This window comes from Leptonotus elevatus, chromosome 6 (genome assembly GCF_054856555.1).
Source record: "Leptonotus elevatus isolate MCC_2025b chromosome 6, RoL_Lele_1.0, whole genome shotgun sequence".
Taxonomy (NCBI): Eukaryota; Metazoa; Chordata; class Actinopteri; order Syngnathiformes; family Syngnathidae; genus Leptonotus; species Leptonotus elevatus.
In genome coordinates, this window is record NC_141244.1 from 8790465 (window position 1) to 8811059 (window position 20595).

Consider the following 20595-nt stretch of genomic DNA (forward strand, 5'->3'; position numbering starts at 1 on the left):
AGGAGGGTCCGTCGGGAAGTCAAATCTTGGATTCAGGAGGAGCAGTGTGGTTTTCGTCCCGGCCGTGGAACAGTGGACCAGCTCTACACCCTTGGCAATGTCCTCAAGGGTGCATGGGAGTTCGCCCAACCAGTCTAGGCAGTAAATCGGATTAATTCCCAGTAAGGGTTGGACTCCGCCAAGGCTACCCTTTGTCACCGATTATTTTCTTTTTTTTTGAGAGAGAGAGAGAGCTTAGTAATGTTCATTCAGTAATCTCAACGATTCAACATGTCACCATCATTGCTCTTTCTTTTTTTGTGTGCGCGTGAGTGAGTGTGTGTGTGTGGGGGGGGGGGGGGGGGGGGTGGGGGGGGCGTGTGTGTGCGTGTGTGAGTTTGTGCTCATTAATTCACCTGAAACCTATTCAAATTCCCATGCCCTTCACCTAAACCAAATACTTCAGAATCCCGATAGTCGAAAAGTTGTCAGGAGACCCGAAGAGTGATCAAAGAAAAGAGAGAAAAGTGAAATCCACCGCCGACCAGAAACACAGGGTTACAAACCAGAATCCAACCCCAGAAACATCTATATACCAACAAATTAGAGAGACCTCAAGAGACCAAAGGAAAGACTAAAGAAAGGAAAGAAGGATAGATGAAGCAGAGTGAGATCCACAGACATCAGCCCCCACCGATTCAGCGACCAGAGGAAGAAGCAGATTGAATTAGAATTTCGGTAGATGTGGTGGGTCTGTCATGCATGAAAAACCTCCACCAAAGAGGGGAGCCGGTCGAAGTGGCTAGGGAGAATGAAGTCTGGGCTTCACTCCTAAAGCAGCTGCCCCCGTGAACCGACCCCGAATAAGCGGTAGAAAATGGATGAATGGATGGATGGAAGACTGACACAGCACCAATAGCCAGACCAATTATGGTAGTAGTAAGAGCCACATACTTAATCGTTAACAATTGTAAACCTTCACATGACATCATGTACATTCCAGTTGGCTCCCGTCCGCCAGACTACAATCACATGTAAATGTACACTTCGGTTGTACTGTGACAAATGGTTGCATAAATATTTAAATAAACAACTTGCATCCAAGACAAATAGGCAGGCACATTTATTATCAATTTTGCTGGCTCTTCCTTTTTAAATATTTCAATATGTTATTGACTGCCTATGTAATACCCAGTTTTGTTGGGCTAACCTTTCTATTGGCCCTGACTGTATGTATCCAGCCCTGTAAATTTTGGAAAGATGATTTTTAGATTACAGATCTAGCCAGCACCACCTTGGCTGCCATCCAATATGATCTACGCAAGAAAAAGGGCACAGATGATTTTTATTTGTACATTATTAGAAGGAATTGGACAGATAATTTTAAGACGCACTTGACATATCCACCAAAAGGAGAATACACTTTCTTAACTGTGTACCAAACTTTTAAAATGAATGTGACACATTGAGATGATATGATAATAGTGTGTGACAATGATACAGTAATAGTGTTTGACTCTTTAAAAGGTTTATTAACGCACACCGACCATTCATTCTTGCATATACAAACTTAATTGATTGCTAAAAGCAGATTTATATTGCACCATAATTCACTAGAGAAGAAGGTGGAGGGACGGGGTTGGCATGTTTGGACCGATGAGGATATGAACTAATGCAGCATGAGCTCAAATAAGTTATTGGATGGAAAGAAAGACTACTTATTCAAAAAGTGGTAGAAGCAGTGACATGATGACTGAGCAAATCCACCGAGCAAACACCCAAACTGCATTTTTACACTCACATTTAAATAAAATATAAATAAATAAGCAAAAATAATAACCCTTTATCTTCTCAGTCTATTACAAGTGAAAAATAATACTGGTGAACAAACATGTACAATCTTCACCAGTATTTGTCTTTACTTGGGATGTTTGATACTTTTTTTTTTTCCTGACCAATACCAGTACAAGTTCTCAACGCTTGAGTAGTCACCGATACCCATCCCAAGTACATAGAATTTCCCGCAAAACACAATGACAGATAATTGTATAGAAAGACCCATATATGGCCATATAGCATTTTTCCTTAGAATTGCATGAATTTAATAAACATTTTCTATTCTTTTAATTCTTAATTTGTACTACCTGATTTGCAAAATGGCCACAAGATATCGGCCGCAGCAGGTAACAACATGGCTATATTTCATCACATCCAGTTTGGCCGATGGGAAGATTGTTTGGCGCATAATTCAAAAATCAGGAAATACTCTGTGATTGGAGGAACCGTTCATTTTGGCGTGTAATGTATATTATGTTGTGTAATAGCAACATATTAAAATGTGTCCCCGAGCGTTCCACACACTTTAATGTGTGCATGTTAATAGACTGGGTGGCACCATGTTCCAAAAGCTTTCAGTTCTGGGCATTACCTTGTTTATTCTTTGATTGTGCCACACCTTCAACTTTTTCCAGTCTTACACACTGATCTTATGAGGCATTGAGCTCCTGAGAATACCTATATTTGTAAAATCAACACAGAGAACCTGCCAGCTGCCGTCAATCATGAACTTTTCACTGGAACTTTAGAGGCTGTGGTTTTGCTAGGACATTTTTTTCCCTCACCACCACTGAAATAATAACTGAGGAGAGTATACATGTATTTCTTTTTACTCTGTATGTATACATTTTATTTCAGAACACTTAACATGAATTAAAAATGATGGTGCATTCTCACCATAAAGAGAGAAAAAAACATGAAAAAAAGATACACATTGTGTCTTAGATATAATTGAAAAAATAAAAGAAAAGAAAACAAATACAACTAAATTTCTAAATTGCTATTGACATACAACTTGGAGCCATACACCTGTGAACTTAGCATTTAACACATACCCATTACCACATCCAAGTTATAAGCAAGTGACTACACATACACAGTAAATTCCAGGAATATTCTTCAGTGTCCACGTGATTCACATTTTTTCTGTGCTGATCCATTTGGCTCTTTTAATGATGTATAGATGAATGGTATCTGAGGAGGCTGAGGTTTCTGTGACATCACCACAGATCCATGACAAATGTGGGATCGAGCTGCCGAGTAAGGCCGACCTAAAGCATGGAATATGTCTAAATTTGTCTTCAGAGAAAACTCTTGTTAATCTCTGACACCATGATGGCTTTAACATGCACAGACGTCAGGCTAATCTGGTAGAAAGTGCATTCTGCCTGTATATGTCCTTCTCATCGGCTCGGTTTCTGCCTCTGTACTTAACCTTTCTCATCCCTCTCACATTTTTTCCCACAGTGACTGTGCCTTAAACTCTTCTGGTGTGTTCTAAGATGCATTCAATCTGTGAAATATGAGGGGTTGTCGCTGCTGTTCAGCATGAATGTCTGCACAATCTGCTTTTGTCTGGACCACAGCAGGCATACCAGGATGTGTCATGTCTAGCTATTACTGTCTTTGTGTGTGTGTGTGTGTGTGTGTGGGGGTGTGGGGGTGTGAGTGTGTGTTTGCGCATGCGTGTGTATGTGATATAAGTGCACAAATTCTCAGTTAAAGAAGTGCACAATACTGTCTTGTCTATTTACCGTTATATGGCTCTTTATTCCAAGATCATTAACAGCATCCATGCATTCCACTGTGATACCTCAATGTCCGACTATAATCCACTCTGAAATTTGACAAACTTGAATTTTGGTCGATTATATATAAAGTAATTTTTTCCCGCAGTCTAAACTAGAGCTGTACAATTAATCCAAATTCAATTACAATTTCAATTATTACAGTCCACAATTACAAAATCAGCATAATCGTAAAAAATAAATAAATATTAATACTAATGTTGAGTTAAGTTGTTTAAATTTATACATTTGCACCTTTTATTTATTTTTATTTATAACTAAATTAATAAATGTTCTTTCATCCAAAAAGAACTTGCACGATTATAGTGTTTCTAAGAATTTTGTCTTAATTTTTTTTTTACATTTAAAATTTTTATTGTTTTGTACCAAAAACTAAACACTTTTTAAAGACAGAATCATGTGTAATAAATGTTGCTGGGAAGTGACTGCTGAAAATTGTAACAAAACCCCCGACTGGTTGCCAGTCAGCCAAACGGAACACATGGCACCAGTCAACTATTCACACCTACAGTCACTGAGTAAGAATCCATCCCACACTGACTGTACTACTTAATTTTTTATCTTCACCAGTAGTCCTTTGTGCTATATTTGGAGAAAAGTATATATATATATATATATATATATATATATATATATATATATATATATATATATATATATATATATATATATATTATATTACAGACTAAATTGTCTGTAGGTGTAAAAGTGAGTATGAATGGTTTTCCATAATATATATATGTGTGTGATCTAGTGAGAAGTGGTACCAAGGATGGATATTAATTGTCACTTTTCAAGGACTTTAATAAATTTGAGTGATACTGAATAGTGGAAGAAATTGCTTAAGAAGTGATGATAACTTGAGCATAAAAAAAAAAAAATCCAGTCTAATTTGTCTTTTCCCGCCTGTTCCCCAGAATCCCGTCCCCTTTCCGTTCCTATGAAGGTGATGCCTGACATCACAGCCGTCGACTCGTTGGCAACGTCAGAGGAACGAATGAAGGAGATCATTGGCCATGCCTGGGATTCTGTTAAGCGCCTTACTCTACAGGTAACAAACCACACCTCACTTCTCTTGTGTATGTTTGTGGCATTATTGGCAATGATTGAATGGCCTTATGGGAAAGTTCTAGTCGGGCTATGGCAGAGTCCTGAATGGGTCCAGTTGTGAAAACATGCATCTGTTGTCGGGTATTATCTGAAAGTCCAATACATACCTGGCCCACCTGTCAATAAAACATGTAACCTCACTGTCACCCGACCCCTGTCACTGTCACCTGATTGGCCAACAGATTTAGGTGCCTAATTTCTCCGGACCGCTTTATCCAATTTTTAAAAATTTGATGCGTTGCACTCAGGTTGAAGTGGCCTTTTCAACCAGACTTGCTTCTTGACAGATTTTTCATTTATTGGAAAACCTGTCATGCTGTTAATAGCAGTGTCTTGGCAGGTTTATAAATGACTTGTAAGCAGGTGAGTCAACCTTTAATATAAGCATTGCTTTTTAGGTGAGTCTAAACATTGTAATTGCATGTTAATGTAAGATGCATGTAAACAACCAGCGATGCAAATCCAACAGGCTTTACTAATCCCATTTAATTCTCATTGCTGGGACCACACAAACCGATGTATGTCAAACATGAAAGAGAGCATGACGTGTGCGAATTTAGTGGGAAAAAAAAGCTCCAAGAACCCAGATCTCATGTCAGGCCATTAAGCTGTTTACAGTACTTCCTCAAAAGTTAACTCAACCTTCTAATAGTTTGCCGAGCCCGTCATTGCCTCCACTTTCCTCTGTCCCCTTTGGCTGTTCAACTGGGACCACACCAAGCACTACAGCAGTAATTAGGAAACAGCCTGCCCTGTTGACATGGAGGCAGAACTGAACCAAACCGACAACCTGACAGCTGGTACCCAAGGCCTTGGATATCTCAAACAAAACTCAAATTTATTTTAGTGCCATGTAAACCGAATACCTATTATACCACACGTTGTCCATGTCGGAATCCATTCGTTGTGTCTTAAGTGTACCTACAATATAGAACATTACAAGAACATTGAATACATCTTTTTGAAGGAGATTGTTGGCATTTAATTATCTAATATTCTACAGCTTCTGAAAACAATGTTTTTTGAAAGTTATGAAAGCACTATATAAATAATGTTGAGATGAGAAGGACATACAGTCCCCTGCAAAAGTATAGGAGGTCAAATCCTTTGTTTTTGTTGTAGGCCGCAGACATTTGGCTTTCTGATCCAAAGATGAATATGAGACAAATGTCCACAATTCCTGGTTTTATATGATGGTATTAAAATCTAAATATGTTAAACAACTGAGGACAGAAGGCTGTTTGTTTGAAACTACCCATTTTCAACTGAGCAAAAGTTTAGAACATAAATTATTATTGACGTTACCTTAAAGTGAATAACATTTCATATTTGTTGGCATAACCCTTACTTGCAATAACTGCATTAAGCCTGCCACCCATTGACTTAACATACTGTTGCATCATTTCAAATGCTTTTCCAGACCTCTTTCAGTTCTTGTTTCTGGATGTTTCTCCCTTCATTTTCCTCTTCAGGAGGTAAAATGCATTCTCTGTTGGGTTAAGGCCCAGTGATTGACTTGGCTAGTTCAGGGGTCTGCAACCTGCAGCTCTGGAGCCACATTTGGCTGTTTAGTCCCTCTCCTGTTGCTTCATGTTGATCTCTAAAAAAACATTTATATAAATGAATACTTTGTTTCCTTCCATCCGTCCATTCGTTCATCTGTTCATTAATTCATCCATACATCCATTTATGTATGTATGTATGTATTTATTTAATTATTAATTTCCCTAACTGTTTATCCTCACGAGGGTCGCGAGCATGCATTCCTTTTTTTTTTTTACATATTTATTTTGTTTTTAGAAAAAGTAGTGTGTGGATGAATTGATTTAGATACATTTTTGAGTTGTCAGGAAAAGAGAGACAAAAGGTAGATACAAATGTTTTTAAAACTACTTAAAAAAGAAAGAAGAAAAAATAGAAAGAAGAAAGGAAGAAATCCTGAAAATAACCATACAATACACACAAAATTGCTAAAATAGTCAGAATTTTTTTTAAAAGGCAGAAAATAAAATGTTCAAAAAGTAACTGTAAAATGTGCATAAACAAGTAGGAACCCCAAAAAATAACATAAAATGTACACAAATATTGCCCAAAAAGTCAGAAAATTGATAGCAAAAAAGGCAAAAAAATATATAATAATAATAAAGATTAAAAAATTGCCATAAAATGTCAAAAAAGGAGGAGGCAGAAAATTATCATATCTCAATAAAATTGTAAAAAATGTAGGATATTTGACAGAAAAGCAGAAAATTCTAAAAATGTATAAAAAACAAAGAATGAAAAATCACATAAATAAATAAATAAAATCCAAAAACGAAAGACACAGCTCTAGTTAGCTCTTGGGCCCTCAGTATATTAGGCTAACACAAACACAGTTTCCTTCATCAGAATGTTCAAATGTTTTATGGCTCCACACTGATTTTTAAATTGTTATTTATTTGGCCTAAAATGGCTTTTTTGACAGTAGAGGTTGCCGACCCCAAAGACCTTCGTCTTTGAACCCACTCCATCTTCATCTCTGGATAGGTGGTGCAGTGTGAAAGGCACAGGAGAATAAATGCTGGTTCTAATGTCTCTTTTACAGTTTTTTGAATGAATTGTGATGTCTGATTTCCTCATAATCTTGTTGTTCTTTACTATGAGACCTAAAATGTCCTGAATTAAGTCTACACTTCATGATTTTTAGAATGTCTTCCTTTCTCATTTTTACCTTGTATAAGTGTTCCCCAAATGTTCATCTCCTACCTGGCTATTATTTTTGTCATCAGGTCATCTCTTCCTTTCTTTCATGCTTTCCCAGAGGACAACCATGTTTCCACCCATGATATTAATTGCTTATGATCAGGACTGTGATTTTATCTCAGGAATTTAGCAATAATTCCTTGTATTTAACACATGAATGTGTTCAATGCTGGCAAAGGGACACGTTGCTACCAAAACTGAAATGGGATCTACTTAAACAGAAAAACCGTTGCCATGGAAAAATGAAGTAACACTGTTCTCTACAGCTGCTATTTATTGAGTAGGATTTTTTTAGGGGCAAAATTGCAAAGGAATCAAAGGTAAACTGGTGGAAATGAGAAGGAGGTTAGGATGAGAGGAAGGAGTAACATAGAACGAAGTGGCTTCTCAGGAAGAAGGTAAGGGAATGGGAAGAGGTCTGTTTGGTGTAGCTCTGATGGAGCCAGATGGTTTCCATGAACAGGATTTGACCCCCAGCTGGAGCATTTTCTGCAGGCACATTACTTCATCTTCTGCCCCCTCCCTCCATTTTATCATCCCTCCATTCAACACCTCATCTTATCATCTAGGAAATCTTGTGGTGGGGGGGATCAAACATAAATAAAAAATTGTACCACTTTGAATAATTAATCATATATGGTACTCATTAACTAGTACGGTGTTTGCTTTTGTTTATATTATTTTCTAACTAGATAGCGTTAGCTAAAACAAATGCATCACATTAAAATACATTTTACACATACTGTGAAGTTGTAACAGCAGAAATAACTTAGTTGTAAAAATATATGCAGACACATTTTAAGAAAATGACATTATTTTTCTCCTCAATAAATAGATTTACATCATACAGCACGTGGACGCTTCCATTTTTTTGATAAGATGTATGTCTGCATACATCCTTCAAAATTAGAACTTTTTTTTTTTTACTATACAAAAAACAAATTAGATGACATAAAACAATAACACTTCTGATAATGTCCTAGCTATTATCGATCGGAACATCTTCTGACCTTGTTGCTAAGCTGCCCTGGGGGACATCCTTACAGTATCCACTTGATGACCTGTTGAAACACTGACAGTTTAGGGAACCTTGGCATGGCTTAATTTGAAGGAAAATGTTCTTTAAAAAGTACACTACGGACAAATGCATCTGTCTGGGGGAAAAAAAGGAAGAAAAACAAGGAAACATGTCTTGGAATCCTTGTGGGGTGGTGAATCTGGACATGTTTTGTGGCATGCATCCACCCTTTGTCTTGGGTTGTAGAATAAGCCTTGCCAAACACAGGTCCGGTCAGCTCAGCTGAGGATTCAGTTTGGCTTGCTGTTTTCCATCGCACTACATAAATCAGTAGTGTGCATTACAATCCAATTCACTCCGTCCATCCATCCATGTTCAATACATTACAAGTGAGCTAGATTCTATCCAGGCAAGATGCGGCATACATCCTGTACTGATCGCCAGTTAAAAGCACAAACACACGCGCACGCACGCACACGCACAAAAAAAAAGGGAGAGCAATGATGATGACATGTTGAATCGGTAAGATTACCAAATGAACAATACTGAGCTCTCTCTCTCTCTCTCTCTCTCTCAAAAAAAAAGATGCCCTAAATTGTAGATACTAGTAAAATTGCAGATAATAGTAAATATTAACAAAGAACAAATATTGTATATGTTTTTATGATAAATAAGTAAAATAAAAGTATGCTGTTTTTGGTCAAATGACCCATATCCCGATTTAAACTGCAATGCAAATATACTTTTTTTCCCCACTTTTACATTGATATGGTCAATTAAAGATATTATATTCATGTCACTCACCACTCTAATGAAGTTTGCTTCAAACGTATGCTTTTATGCTAAGCCTGGTTACCTCAAGAACACAAACCAACATTCCGTTCAAAGGAGGTACCCCGATCATGTTTATATGACCAAATATTTGGGTTAGAAAAGGGGTACACCATAGGTCTTATTTATTTACAAAAAACAAATGTGAACATATTTGAGTTTTTGCATGTGTTTACATGGCCTTTCAAACCTTGAAAATTGACAATAGTTTTGTTTTGAAAGGATTATTGACTGCATGTAAACATAGTCACTGTGCTTTCCCCCAATTATTTTCGTCCGTAGTTTTACTAACATATAACCCACTCAATTGAAAATGGTCTCTGCCCTGTCACAGCTTTTACTTTGGAATTGGAGCCTTTAAGGACATCCTGTGGCCTAATTTGGCCGAGGCCACCCCTTCGAACCCATCTGTACTGGCTCAGTATGCCAAAAAGGGTTGCGAGTTGATTGTTTGAGCTCAGAGGGTGGGATCAGCCGATGCAGGCCAGGCCAGCCGCACTCTAAGGCCACTGTTGGATCAATAAACGTAGCGATCAAAGTTGCAATTAACCCACTGCGCTAACACAAACATCTAGGCCAGCAGAAACAAACAAAGCCTTCATGTCACCTAAAGCGTTTATTTTTGCAGATTTCCACCTCAGCCAAGGAGACCTCCAGTGCTTGTCAGCTTCTGTAAGCACTGTTAGAAGAGAGGAATGTGGGGCTTCAGGGATGGCTGACTGCCTTGCTGTGCTCCCGTGCCAGGCCACAAGCTCATTGCTTGTGATGGCATGTGGCTGAGAGCGAGCCTATCTCTTGTCAAAGGGCATCATGCCTTTCTCACAGTGCGTTGGAAGCGAAGCAGTTCATTGAGGTGGCAACAATCGCGACGTGTATACATCCCCACACCACAATGCACATCTGCACAGTTTCATCTTCAGATACACACATTAATCATCTACATTTCTGAAAGACACTGTTTACACTGGTACAGCCACTATTCCAAACGTGTTTTGGGATACAGCTGGAAATGCAGGCTATGCTGAAAAAGGGGGAGCAAAAGGTGAAGAGTGGGCGGAGTGCCCAGAGAGATATTTGCGGGGATGCTCTGTGGACCTTTTGTTCATCCGACCAGCCACTTCGGAAACACTGTCCCGTCTGGTGCAGGCACAGGAAGATTACATTTGGAGAGGTTTCAGGTTTTCAAAAACAAAGGGACGTGTTTTTCCGTTCACTGCCGATTCCCCCCAGTGAGATTTTTCTCCTCCTGAGTTTCAAATGTTTTCACCGGGGATGCAAGGAGGGTGTTTTTAATTTCCTTTTCTGCAGCTCTGCGTCTCTGGTTCTGAATTGCTTTTTGTGTATATGCGTGAGATTGAAAAGTGTTGGGGACGAATTAGAGATCAATGGCAGATAATGTGTGACTGTGTTTTAATCTCTCCTTCTCACTCTCTCTCTCTCTCTCTCTCTCTCTCTCTCTCTCTCTCTCTCTCTCTCTCTCTCTCTCTCTCTCTCTCTCTCTCTCTCTCTCTCTCTCAGAAATTTGTTAACTTTTCCTACCCTGCTGTTATATTAAATCAGTAGGTAGCCGATCTGATGAAACCGCTGGTAGAATGTCTGACACTTTATTTTGTCTGACACTTTATTTTGTGGCAGAGCTATGACAAAAAACATTTTTTAGAATGTGGTTCATCAGGTTTTGCATTTAAACCAATACACCGTGCAGTATATGCATTCATTATTCAATAAAAGTTAATTAGTACTTTCTTAGTGAAAATAGTTTTCAATGCTAAGTTGCTAACACACTATATGTCCAAATGTGCCTCTGCACAGTGGTAAAAGTAGCCTAAAGTATAACATACAAAGACAAGATGGCCCGAAACGTGCCATTGACAACTTTTGGTGACGGACCACAAATGCCTCCTGTGCGGACCCAGCAGCATGGGCGGGCATTAGGGGGCCGTGCCCACCCTGGCAGTCAGCCGTTCCCGCCCTGGGCTGGAAGCTGTTTTGAAAGGCCTTGCCAATCTGTTCTTCCTATCAGTCACGTAAACTTGCGTTGCTTCTGCTTCAAGGAAAGCATGGCTTGCCAACCAACCATATACTTCCTTTCAAGTTTGGCTTTGATTGACAGCTAAAGATAGCCAATGACAATCGGGGTAGGGGTGGAGGGGGTGGTCAGACTTACATCCTTTGACTCACAAATCTACTTCCGGATTAGCCAGCGCTCACCCGCCGGACAAATAACCGCCCACGTCATTTATGTAGCAATCTGCCTCTGCTTGCCGCTGCCTTTTTGTGGAATAAAAAAAGTGATGCAAAGTGATGTATTGTAATGGGAGCCGCCAAACGTCAAACCTCGATCCAGCCTTAAAAAGTTGACATCACTAGAATTCCTGTGAATTCTCACGTTACTGCGTTCACAAGTGAGTGGGAAATAATCAGTCGAGCCACACACACGCATGGACAAAATTGTCGAACAACACACACAGTGATGCGGTTAGAACAACAAAAACAACAACTTATGTTGCAGGATAAAATTATGTATCACATTGCAGTACAATGTGAGTTGAATTCTGTTTTTTATTGCCAAGCTTGTTAATGTTGATGACTGTCACCAAGTTCTAATAAACAATACACTTTACACATGATCCTTTTAGATGGATGTTTTTGCTTAGTTTTTACTGAACCCCTATCATATCGTTCATGTATCAGTTTTGCATTAGAGGCAAGTGAAATGAAATAACACAAAACAAGATTAATTAATATCATAAGTAGGTAAGTACTGTATACAAGTAAATAAAAATAATATTAATACCAAGAAATAGGGAAGTGAATATTTGTAAGTAAATAAGTATTAATAAAAAGCAAAACAAATTGCAGCATGCAGATGCAATAAAACACTGAAACGATGCTCCGTCTGAAGAACATTAGATTTAGGTTGAAGAAGTGTGCCCCCACCCGCTAAAAATGTAATGCCTCCCCCTGTAATTTCTTTCTGGCCGGGTCTGCTCCTGTGGTTATATAGGCCATCTTCCTATGGCCTTTTAAAGTATGTGTGTTTGTGCTGTGGCTTCCTTTCTGGTGAGAGGTGTTTTGCTGGAACCAGATAACTATCTTCACAAAGACTCCAGGGGAAAATGATACGCGAGTCAGAGGATATGCTCTCACTGCTGTGCATTGACAGAGGAAGTAAGGGACATTTTGTAGGTGGTGGTAGTGGTGGTTGTGGAAGCATTTCACATGTGGCTGGAGTTGTAACACTATCTGATGGAGTAAAGAAGTGATTAGGAATAAAAGTGAGCAGAACGTGCCACAAAAAAGGAAAACGGTTTCAAGCTCTGTGATGTGATGCCAAGCTTACGGCGAACGGGTGGAGATACTAAAAAGGGGTGGGGGGGTAATTGACATACCCAACAACTGTATATGATTCTAAAGGTTTTGTTCATATGTCTCTTTTTGTATTTATTCATTACAGGCCAGCAGATGCTGGTGCTGTGATCCATAATCCAGACTGAGTTTGTGCCTGGGTGATTACAGATCAAAGTGTAAGAAAGTCCTGCTTCATTTGAAGGCCTAAAATGGCGGGATCAGGGCCTAAGTCCCAGGATAAGCAAGAGTCACCTCTGAAATAGCCTGCAGGCTGTCACTCAAAAGTGACATTCATGCTAACTTTTTGGAGCAGTTTGAAGTTGAACAGAATTTTGTGTTTCCCAGTGTGAATTGCTCTTTTTCATCGATTGGATAACGATTGGGTCGTTTTGAGTTACTATAATAATAATAATAATAATAATAATAATCAAGACAAAGACTGTCTTTTTTTTCTTCTGAATTCATTGCTGATGTATCAGTTCAGCACTCTGTATCGGCAGATACTCAAAATCAAGGGACTTGGACTGGGGTGCAAATAACTGTGATCTGGACATCCCTAATTGAGATTGTTTTCATCTTGACTTTTTCACACACACACAAAAAAACTTCCAGTTTAGGGTCCTAAGACTAGCAGCTTGCTTGGGCATATAATAAGCGAAGTGTGCATTACGTATGCGCATGCGGGAAAGTCAAGTTGCTACCAAACAAAGCCATCATTTGAATGGCGGCGAATAGAGTGCTGAAAGTGTTTGCGTAGCTGCACACCTTAAAGCTTGCAATCATTGTTTATAAATGGCTTTCAGGCTTAAGTGACAAAACAACAGGTGTCATTTTTAACTGTCCTAATGGAGTTTATCGGCAAAAAAAACACCACTCCAAAGCTCGTGAAGACCAAAGTGTACGCTTGTAAACCTCCGTTCACTCTTTCCAATTTCCAGACAGAAAAGAAAGATCTAAACTGACGTATAAGAGGCTAAATTGTTTTGTTTTAAACACATTTATTTTGTCAATATTCTAAAAGCGAGGGAACTGACGAAAGCATCACAAAGCTTGCTAACGGATGTATGTGTAACCAAACTAATGGAGTGACAGTCATTTAAAAACCTGAAAAAGTTGGGGCAGGTGCAGGTTTACCCCACTGAGTTAAATAAATGTTCCTTTTAACAACACAATCTGTGGTTGGGACCCAAGAACACTAATTGTTGAAGATTTGTAGGTGGAATTGTTTAATTAAATTGCTCAAAAGCCCGGCGTCTTTGTTTGTGCTTCATAATGTCCCTAACGTTTTCAAGGGGAGACAGGCCTGGACTGCTGGCAGGCCAGTCTACTACTCACATTCTTTTACTATGAAGACACAATGCTGTAAAACAGTCCAATCTGGATAACTTTTGTAATAGGAAGTACAAGTCTGTCAATTGTATGTGTTTAAGGAGACATTCTGTGTTATTTGTGAACGTGGGCAGTGGGCACACTTTGGCAACTTTGCAATTTAGTGAATAGTGGCCGTTGTCGCTGTACTAGCTAACTAACTTTTCTGATTTTGTTATACCTATGTTGCAAGTGCACATTTCTCAAGTGCACAGCCGTTTCAAGCCAAGCCTGTTTTTAATAACTAATCATTAAATTAAATGTCCTCCACACAGTAGTAGCAGTTCAACCTTTCAGTTAAGTGTTGCGGTACGTGCTAGTTAGTCATGATGATCTTTTTGTTTGTTGAACTTTTTATCTGGGTACCTGTCTCCCTTTTGAGGGCAAAAAGTAAATTGTTTTGGTGTAATTTATTATTTATTAGAAGTCTGGGTTTAGGGTTTAAGTCTTCAGGAAATTAAAGTAAGTCTGTGTCCTCTGTAGTAATGTTTTTGCAGTTAAGCTCTGGCACGTGTGACTTCATATGGAGTTGGTTGGTTTAAAGCTTCCTTAATATAGAGTTCCTGATCAAAATTGAACTGATTCAGTCAATTTTGAATTGTTTTGTGTGTGCGCACTCAGACACTGATGACATTGTCCATTTGTTTTTTGCTGAATCAATCTGTTATTAGATGTACCCGTGAGCTGAAAAAAATATATATATACTGACTAACTTTTTGCTTGATTGATTTTCACTTTGACATTATGTCATTGGTATATGTAATAACAAATCATATTCCATTTGCTTCATAAGAGAAGCCTTAAGCCTCTTACCAATAGAAGGCTAGAATCCAGATTGCTTATTGTACCTGAGTCATTTCCAGAGGCAATCTATCTACAATTTATGCAGTTTTATTTCCATTTTACCCTGAACCACGGAAGACAGAGTTGTGTAACAGATATTCCACACAGCAATTACACTCTTGGCTTTCAGCTTTTTTTGTGCCCATTTCTAATTTTAGAATGTTCCTTTAGCATCACTTGGAAATCCTGCCGTTCCATGGGTTTGCCCTCAAATGATTATTAATTTTCCACTATTCTGTTATGGATAAAACACAAATTTGTGAGAGAGGCTCTTGAGTCTAGTTTCATGTGGCAGCTGTGGGCCTCACGCCCTTAGCATCTGATGGAACAAACCTTCGGTCATCCTGGCATCCTTAGTTTCCTGTCCTGACATTGTGCATGCTTTCTCTCTGACAAAACATACACAAACCTGACATGCCCATCAGCTCATACTAGTCATACAGGCTAACTTCTTCCATTCTTTTGTTTATTGGCTTGTTACAGAGCTGTTAAACATAATTGTGGGGAATACCATGCTTGACCCTACACAACCTCAACTGAGCTGTTATACCTTTAGTTGAGACGCAAAGCCCACACACTCATTCTTTGGTCACTGTGCTATTTTCAATTTTCACTGTGCATGCAACTACATAATTAGCCTTAACACAAGCACTGGATTCCCCACAGCTCTTTCAAACTCATTTATTTCCCCTACTGCCTTTAGGATTTTATCTTCCGTCTATGCTCACAACATGTCTACATGGAATTTCCATGAGGAATCAATGCCTGGTCATGAAGAGAGAGATGTATGCCAAGCTTTGACCTTGACCAAAGGACTGATGCACATTTGGGTTGGGTGACGGAGTAAGATGCATATAGTCAGTCAGGGAAAAGGGATGTTGTCAGTGGTTTTGCCGTGCTCAAATTAATGATTTATTTGCAACTTTCTGACCTCAGCCTATTTCTCTTGTTGGATCTGTCAGTTCTCTCAGGTTTGTTCGGAATGTGCATGTTTCCCTCTCAGTGCTTATGAGTGAGACACAAGTCAAACATGAGACCACAGTGGAGTCGTGGAGTTTTCTGAGGTAAACCACAGTGACCTGTTGTTAACAGTAGCTTGGAAAACAGGCTGAATGATAGCAAGTCATTTACGGCGGCTTCCAAAATTAGGTTCATGACTGTTAGTTGACATTTTAGCCCTATACTGTCCTTAAAATCTATTTTGTTTGTTGGATAAGAAACATCCTAACATGATAGGCGTTATGTACAGTATAGTAACATGTTATTGGACGCCAGATACAACTGGAATTGAAACGGTCTTTACAAAAGCCTCAAGTGGGTTAGACATTTTATTTTCATCATGTTTTTTTACAGCATTTGTCTTGACTCAAATTCAGCCAGTAACTATGTTGCCTTTTGAAGTTGCTATGAGTTATATTTGGTTTTGTCAAGGAATCTCCACAGTCTTCAAGCTTGTTTTAATCAGAACACTGGCAAGACACTGACTTTCATTTCAGTTATTCCATTTTGATTTGTTGAACAATATTTCCTCTTTATTTCCTCCTGTTTCTTTTTTTATTCTTTGACACAGTCCTTTTTGAAAGTTTTTCAGTAGCTGCGTGTTCTGATTCTCAGCATCTAATGTCTGTTGTTCTTATCTACTCTGTTAATTTCATCCCCCTTTCACACTTTTTGGACGCAAATATATAAGTCAAGAATCTGCCTGCATAAAGGTAGAGAGGTGACAAGGATAAGTAAATTGTCTCCACTTTAACACCCCCACATGTGATCTGCTGGTAATGTTTCTGGACCAATGGCATGAAAGTTCTTTGTAACCTACACCTGGTCAATCCCTTTCTAAAACATTCTCTAATTTAAATGCTGCTGTGGATGGTGAATGACTTTTACTGACCTCATTATCATGAACCATGTGTTCCACTGTGTTTTCTCTCCAGTTGGAGCTGCAATCGTGTTGTGTGTTCCTGCCCAGTGACAGCCTTCCATCCCCAAGCACCATCATCTTTGGTGACATTCCTGGTACGGTGCGCAGCTGGTACCACAACCAAGCATCTATGCCAGGAACCCTTGTGGTATGCCTGCCCCAGATCAGTGTCCTCAGTGCTGGTCACAAGTACATGGAACCAGTGCAGGAGCTCCCTTTTGTGGTCTCCAAGCCCATACTCGAAGAAGGCAAGTTTTTTTTAATTATTTTTTTTTATTAAACATTCTTGTGTGTCAAACTATACTCTTAGTTTAATTACTACTACTACTACTACTACTACTGCCAATAATAATAATGATGATGAATACATCTATGGGTCTGATGTTTGCTATAATTAGGAATTGACTTTAATTATATGAATTTATTCACAATTATAGATTGTGTCATTTAAATACATAGAGCTAATGCATAGAGATTCACGATGGAAATTCATCATCATTATGGCCTTTTCATCACTAAGCAAACCTTTGACCGAATAGTACTCATTTACCATGACAAAAGACAAACAAACTTAAGTAGACCGGCTTTGAGAGATAGAGAGAGATTCTTGCACATGTGGTCTGCACACCTGGCAAAGTTGACATAAGCTCTGACAGTCCAGCAGTTTATTTTTCTTAAAATAACAAAAGTTGGGGGCACCTCACTTTTTTAAGCTCTCCATTGACATCAGAATTGGGCATGTACATTTTAAAAATCTAAAAGAAAAAAATTACAACAAAAACAGTGACATCAGTAGTCTTGGCAATGTTGCTGTTAAAAGGATGTCCTTCGCAATATATTCCTACCCTCGAGAATGTGTGTCAACCCTTCATTTCAATTGAATGTAACAGAGCCATAACAATTACAAGTGTGTGCTTTGAAAATCACGTTTGTGCATTAAATGTTTGCTTTTTATTTCCGAGTACAAATTAATGTTGTACAATAATCCCCCAAAAGAACATAATCAGAATCATCTTTATTGGCCAAATATGTTAACGCATAAATGTTTTTTTTTTTTACCAGTATTTGGTGTTATTCTTTCTAGTCGTCCAGTCCACATTTCAATCAAGTTGATGTAGTTGTCAACAAATATGACAAACATATTTTTGGAACACATAAGTGAATTCATCACAAGACGTAAACAAATTGCAGAGGTGGATAGAGTAGCCAAAAATTTTACTCAAGTAAGACTTGCGTTACTTCAAAATAATATTACTGAAGTGCAGTAATTTTCGGACTACAAGGCACACCTAACTATAAGCCGCGCTAGCTAAATTTAGGGAATACTCGAATTTGTTACACATACAAGCCGCACCCGACTGTAAGCCGCAGGTGTTTTAATGTTACCGCACCGGGTTCCCGCTACTTACTTTTACATAATGAGGGCACAAATTGTCTCGCTCTCGTTCTGTGTCTCCTACTGTATTTGGGCTCACTTGGTTTTGCTCTGCCTGACGCTCTTGCGCTTCCTTTATAGTGTGCCCCATTGTAATCTGATGGATAAGCCGCACCTTTTATATTATTATTATTAGCCGCAGGGTCGAATGCAAGTGAAAAAAGTAGCGGCTTGTAGTCCAGAAATTACGTAAAAGTAGTCATTTAAAAAAATCACTCAAGTTCAAGTAAAAAAGTATTTGCTGAAAATAATACTCAAATACTGAATAACTGCTTGAACATGAAGTCTAATTTATTTTTAAAAACATCACCAGACAGACAAAAACATACAAAATATATGCAAATGCTGGCATCTTCAAATCTTACAATCAATCAAGTACATTTACAAATCAATTGAAAAAAAAAAGTAAGGGTAAGGTGGAATTTGTCTCTGTTTTGATGTGCATTGTTTGATAATTCCTACCACAAGGAAAGGTGTTCAAAAAGATGGTGTCTTGGTGGTCCAAAAACAATTGTTCCTGCCCATTTCTTAATTTTTGCCACGATACAATATTGTGTTTAATAGTGGGTATTGGGTAAGGTGGTACCAATAATTCTTTGTCCAGTTTTGCCTGTTCTTTGCGGTCAGATTTTGACAAAAACACATTTCATCGCATTTCATCTGCTTATCTACAATGTTACGATGTGCAAATGTTCATTATTTTCCTCCTTCCTTTGAATTCTGCACCCACCAGGTGATGCTTTCCCATGGACAATTAGCCTGAGTCAGTTCAGTGTGTACACGCTGCTGGGGCAGCAGCGCAGCTTGAACCTACTGAAACCAATGGGGTGTACCTCCACGCTGGCAGTCACATCACATAAGTCTCCAAACTGTTCAGAAGGAAGGCACTCTTTTGTTGTCTGCCTCCATGTTGATCTGCAGCCCGTCCGAGTCAAGTGCTCCAACCCTCAGGTCAGTCATAAATCTCAGAAGTAGCTGGCGACATGTCTATGTTGTTCATTTTCAGTTTAGATATGCACCGATACCATACATACGTACCTGTACTCAGACTCAGAAATAATGCTCTAATACTAACACACCAATACCACTTGACCACCCTGACATAACTTCCGGGCAGGTAAATGATGAGCCACGTCAGCTGTGTAGAGCTATTTAAAGGTAAACAAGGGTGACAATAAAATTTTTTTTAATCCGACTACAAATTATGCTCTGTAAAATGGATGATAAGTAGATCCAAACTTTCGAGGCCTGTCCTGTGGAGCCACCAGCGCTCCTGATCACAAGGCTGCTGCAGGGCAGCCAACATGCATGTTCCATAAAGTGAATGTATTTGCATTGAATAATACTACTATACATATATTACCACCTCTACATCACTATATACAACATTCACAAACTATGTCCACAGTGTGCATTGTTTTTCCCCCCAAAAATGTTTAAAGTCTGCTGACATTATGAGCACAAACCACTAATTGATATTAGCTGTTCTTGGAACTCACAAATCATTGGGAAAAATTCCCCTTTTACCTCCAGCATGCAGCTAATGGGAAAGTTGCTAGCATAAGTAGCATTTGCTTCACCCCCCCCCTTTTTTTTAAAAAAAAAAATATATATTTTTAAATATGGTTAGCATAGTGGTTGGAATAGTTGCTAAATATAGCGGCAAAATCACAAACATTGTCAACACTGAACGCACAAGTTGTTGCTCTTGCTCACTTGTACTGCCAACATGCACATTGAAATAAAAGCACCACTTTTGGGGGGTGGGGGTGGGGGAGCTCTTCATTTTTTGAGTTATATTTTCACTTTATAAATCAAAATAAATAAACACAGTTGGATGTGATTGTGAGGTCCTGCATGCATTAACTACTTAATTGTGTTGTGGCTGTTTACAATTTAGTGTCCAACAGTAAATAAGATTTCTGATTGCAAATATTATTATATATAATATTATTATTATATATTGAAAATGCCACGTTGTTGGTACTTGTATCTGGTATTTACTTGTCTGTTTGCATTTCCATCAGCAATGCAAAGTGTATTATATTACCACTAATCATGATCTGAAATGTATCTCCATTACTCTTTTTTTTTATCTGATTTTATTCCGATAAAGTTATATATATATATATATATATATACTTTGTGTTATTCTCAAATGAAATTACTTTGCCTCATTTGTGGTCAAATTAAAATAATCTGTTGGAATATTAGTTATACCTATTGTTGAGCTTGGTATTAATATGCTTTACTTTTGGTGAGGCCATCTTTATTACAGATTTATATAGCGCTTTTCTATCTAATCAGATACTCAAAGACTGTGGTTACAGTGGTTGCATTATTTGTGCGCTCA

General features: G+C 38.5%; 1 protein-coding gene across 3 annotated transcripts in view; it reads left to right on the forward strand.

Annotated features, from left to right (window-relative positions):
* vps13b (vacuolar protein sorting 13 homolog B) overlaps nt 1-20595 on the forward strand; it is a 337674-nt gene that overhangs the window by 132472 nt on the left and 184607 nt on the right. For all 3 annotated transcript variants that reach the window (XM_086077615.1, XM_086077616.1, XM_086077614.1), the window contains exons 22-24: nt 4541-4674; nt 16821-17055; nt 18976-19193. In XM_086077615.1, coding sequence (XP_085933741.1) covers nt 4541-4674; nt 16821-17055; nt 18976-19193 — 587 coding nt within the window. The remainder of the gene's footprint in view (nt 1-4540; nt 4675-16820; nt 17056-18975; nt 19194-20595) is intronic.